We start from the raw sequence: 3,799 nt of genomic DNA, 5'->3' as shown, positions 1-3,799 counted from the left end.
TTATAATTATTATTATTATCCTAATAATTATTATTTTTATTATTATTATTATTAGTAGTAGTAGTAGAATTCGTGATGTTCTTGTACCAATTCTTTTTTATATAAGCAATATTTAGACAAATGCAGATTTCACATGGCTTGAAGATAAATCTAAATCTGGATTGAATAATTTACCCATGAAAAAGTGAAAGGAAATATAAAATACAAAACAAAATGCAGCAAATATAAAACCAAAACTCTCAATGTTTGTTAATCGAACCTGAATCTTTCTGTATTTTCTTGAGCAATATTTTGGTTCATTGCATGGCATCATGACATGGTGACACGGTGTTTGGCAGCCTTTCATCGGTCCTTTTATTCAAAACAAATATGAATGGAGTCTGAATAAAAACCGAGAAGCACCGATGATTAATAATATCAACAAGCACTGAGAACAAAACCTGTTCAAGGATAAAGTCACAGCCCCTTTAAACACACAACCTTATTTACACTTTAATATAACAAGTCTCACATGGTAGTAAACACAAAAAAAAATAGTGGAAAAAAAAAATCACCGACGCAACTTCTGTATCGATATTTTATACGACATGTCGTATAATTACTCTAAAGTTAATGTCGGGAACAGAGACGTACTGAGTCACATCATATGAGGTCTGGGTAAAGTGTCCTGGGATGATGGGTACCACTGGCCGAAACTGTTCATGTAGCCGCCGGGATGCGCGTGCACGCTTTTGCCCGCCATGGGCACGTCCCAGAGAGCTGGCAGCGCAGGGGAGCAGGGCGACTGCGCGTGCGCACGGGCGGCCTGCAGCTCTCCTTCAGGTCCGGTTGGACCGTGTTTCATGATCTTCTTATACTTGGAGCGCTTGTTCTGAAACCATATTTTAACCTTGAAAAAAAAAAAAAAGTAGGATGAGTATCAAAAAGGTTATATGATAACATGAAGTTAGCTGAAGCTGAAGTTACTCTGGAGGGGTTACCTTCAAAACCAGGATTATATTAGTTATAATAATATAAACAGTCTAATACAGTGGCTTGGGCTGCGAACAACTTTACATTCAAATCTCCATCAATGAACTTCAACAATAATGGTCATTCGGTGGCACCCACATGAGGATGGGTTCCCTTTTGATGGTTCCTCTCAGGGTTCCTTTCTTATACCGTCTCAAAATGTTTTTCCTTGCGCATTAGCTATAAATGTGTAGAAACTAATTTATGACGCTAAAATAATTATTCGTTTCTATTCCTTACGTTGGGAAAAAAGCACTATAATCGCTAAGTATAACTGAATTGAAGTTGAAATGTTGTTTCGGTGTTTCCATATTTGGGGTTTTTCAGGTAACCAAAAGGGACAAAAAGCTTCCCTTCGTTTGCTTTAATTAAAACGGAGAGAAATGTTTAAACACACAGTTTCTTATTCCTTTCTTTTATATTTCTTATAATATATACTGTTATAATGAGCTACTCTCTCCCCCTTACCTGAATATAATGTTTATAATATCTATAATATATGAATATATAAATAAAGGGTTAGGGTAATATTATAATATATAAAAAAGTTTATAATATATATAATTTAAAATTTCCGTCTATAGACTATAACACACAGTTTAGAATAAATACACAAATAAAAAATAAGTAAAAGTAAAGGAAAAATGAATCTTTTTTTTTTTTTTTAAGATACAGGAATATCGCTACTCAGAATAAAGTCAGTTCACAATGGCAATTAATAATTATATATATATATACACAAAAACAAACACGTTTTGCTAAGAGCATAAGTTCACGCAAAGTACAAATACTGTTGCGTGTGTTGTATTTTTCCAGCCGACGTTTTCGGATTTCTTTATGAAACATTATGAAATAAAATAATAATAATAAATAAAATAAAATATAAAAATAGCCGTACGACGTGGTGCTGTGGTCTTTTTAGTCGCTGTAACTAACAAACAACTGACCAAACACATGTTTGTGAAACTGGCAATGAAATCAAATGTGAATGCGAGAAAATTTAATTCGAATAAAATAGACTGATGTAGTAAAGAGCTAGCAATGGTATATATGTATACACACACACACACACACACACACACACACACACACACACACACACACACACACACACACACACACACACACATATATATATATATATATATATATATATATATATATATATATATATATATATATATATATACATTCATTATTGTTGTGGATGCATGCCTATAAATGTTTTATATATTTTTACATTTATATTTTTATCCAATAAAATGATATTTTCCCCATGATATAAAAAAGCATGTTCTACGAGGAGAGATCTATGATCTACGCGTCAGTGTTATGATGAAGTGAAAAGGTGAAATAATTTGGAGTTAGATTTGGTCAGTTTTGCTGGAGATGGACTCAGTGACATTTCTCTCTCATTGAGTTTGAAATGCTATTGTTTATGAGAGCCGCTCGCACGTGTCTAACAATAACGCCTGGTCCACAATTGTTAACGAAATGATTCCCAGAAAGCCGAAAGGCGCAGTAAACATGCAGGCCAGATCTTACGCATGGCTGTTGTTTTCCACTAATTCACAGTCGAGGAATCATTTTGGTATGAATTTAATGTGGAGAAGAAAATTGTTGTGCCACCATTAAAGTCGGAGCAATGAGATTTTAATATTCAGCTTGGTGATTTATTCTGGTGCTTTTTAGCACGTGCTGCACTACAAAGTAAAATCATTTATAATATTCTTAAGTATGTGTGCATGTGCATCTGTTTGTGTGCATGTGCATCTGTTTGTGTGTGTGTGTGTAAAATCAATTTAAAATTTTCTTCCCATTAAATACAGAATAGTCCCCGTGTGTGTGTGTGTGTGTGTGTGTGTGTGTGTGTGTGTGTGTGTGTGTGTGGGAGTGTCTATCTTTATGTGTGCCATGCACTTCATTGTAAAATTACTTTTAATTTTCTCAAATAAAAAATGCTGAATATGGACTTCAGCTGTGTGTGTGTGTGTGTGTGTGTGTGTGTGTGTGTGTGTGTGTGTGTGTGTGTGTGTGTGGAAGGGCATCTCCCACAGCAGATGACTATCCTCAAAGTAAAATTGATGTAACTTTTATTCAAAACCTAAAACATGAATGGTTCCTGAAAATTAATTAGTAATTATGTCAGTGGATGGGCCTTACGAGGATACTGTGTGTGTGTGTGTGTGTGTGTGTGTGTGTGTGTGTGTGTGTGTGTGTGTGTGTGTGTGTGTGCTGGCAAGGTATTTGTTGTCTTTGACCTCAATTGGAAATTGACACCTTGGAAAAACGGGGAGCCACCAGTCACCTCCCACCAAACCTTTTTCCATAACCTCAGACGGGTGAAATTCATGCAGCGGCTTTCAAACTGTTATTGCTTTGGCCACTTCAAGCTTTAATATACCCTATAAAAAAAGATGTGCATTTTATTCTTAAAGACTGGTTCACCAAACATCTTTTATAGTGAGGTGATTGATTCCAGACCCAAGTCATATATGTGAAAGGGACGTGGGAGATCCAAACCATGTGTGGCGTGTGACACTTGTTTGTGTGCCAATAGTCAGGAAGAGAGGGAAAAAAAAAGTGTTGGGTTGTGGATTTAACCTGAAGAAAAATTTGGGTCAGATTTAGTGACAAGTGCAATGAGGGGCGCTGATACAGTCGATGCATTTGCACAAAAATGACTGATCACGCTTGTTGGCGTTCTTGAACAGATGGCAGGCGGAGTGATGTGTGGTCTAATCAAACAAAACAGGTGTGAAACAGATACATTCCCAATGGCAGAGAA

At 35.8% G+C, this 3,799-nt stretch overlaps 1 protein-coding gene across 1 annotated transcript in view; it reads right to left on the bottom strand.

Annotated features, from left to right (window-relative positions):
• Nucleotides 1-330: 330 nt before the first annotated feature.
• Nucleotides 331-3,799, bottom strand: part of dlx4b (distal-less homeobox 4b) — a 7,643-nt gene continuing 4,174 nt past the window's right edge. Inside the window, exon 3 of the mRNA XM_046852931.1 lies at nucleotides 331-889. Within this exon, the coding sequence (XP_046708887.1) occupies nucleotides 638-889 (252 nt within the window). The 3' untranslated portion in view covers nucleotides 331-637. The remainder of the gene's footprint in view (nucleotides 890-3,799) is intronic.

This window comes from Silurus meridionalis, chromosome 7 (genome assembly GCF_014805685.1).
Source record: "Silurus meridionalis isolate SWU-2019-XX chromosome 7, ASM1480568v1, whole genome shotgun sequence".
NCBI classification, from domain to species: domain Eukaryota; kingdom Metazoa; phylum Chordata; class Actinopteri; order Siluriformes; family Siluridae; genus Silurus; species Silurus meridionalis.
The sequence above is the reverse complement of the archived record's forward strand: the minus strand, read 5'-3'. Positions and strand labels throughout refer to the sequence as shown.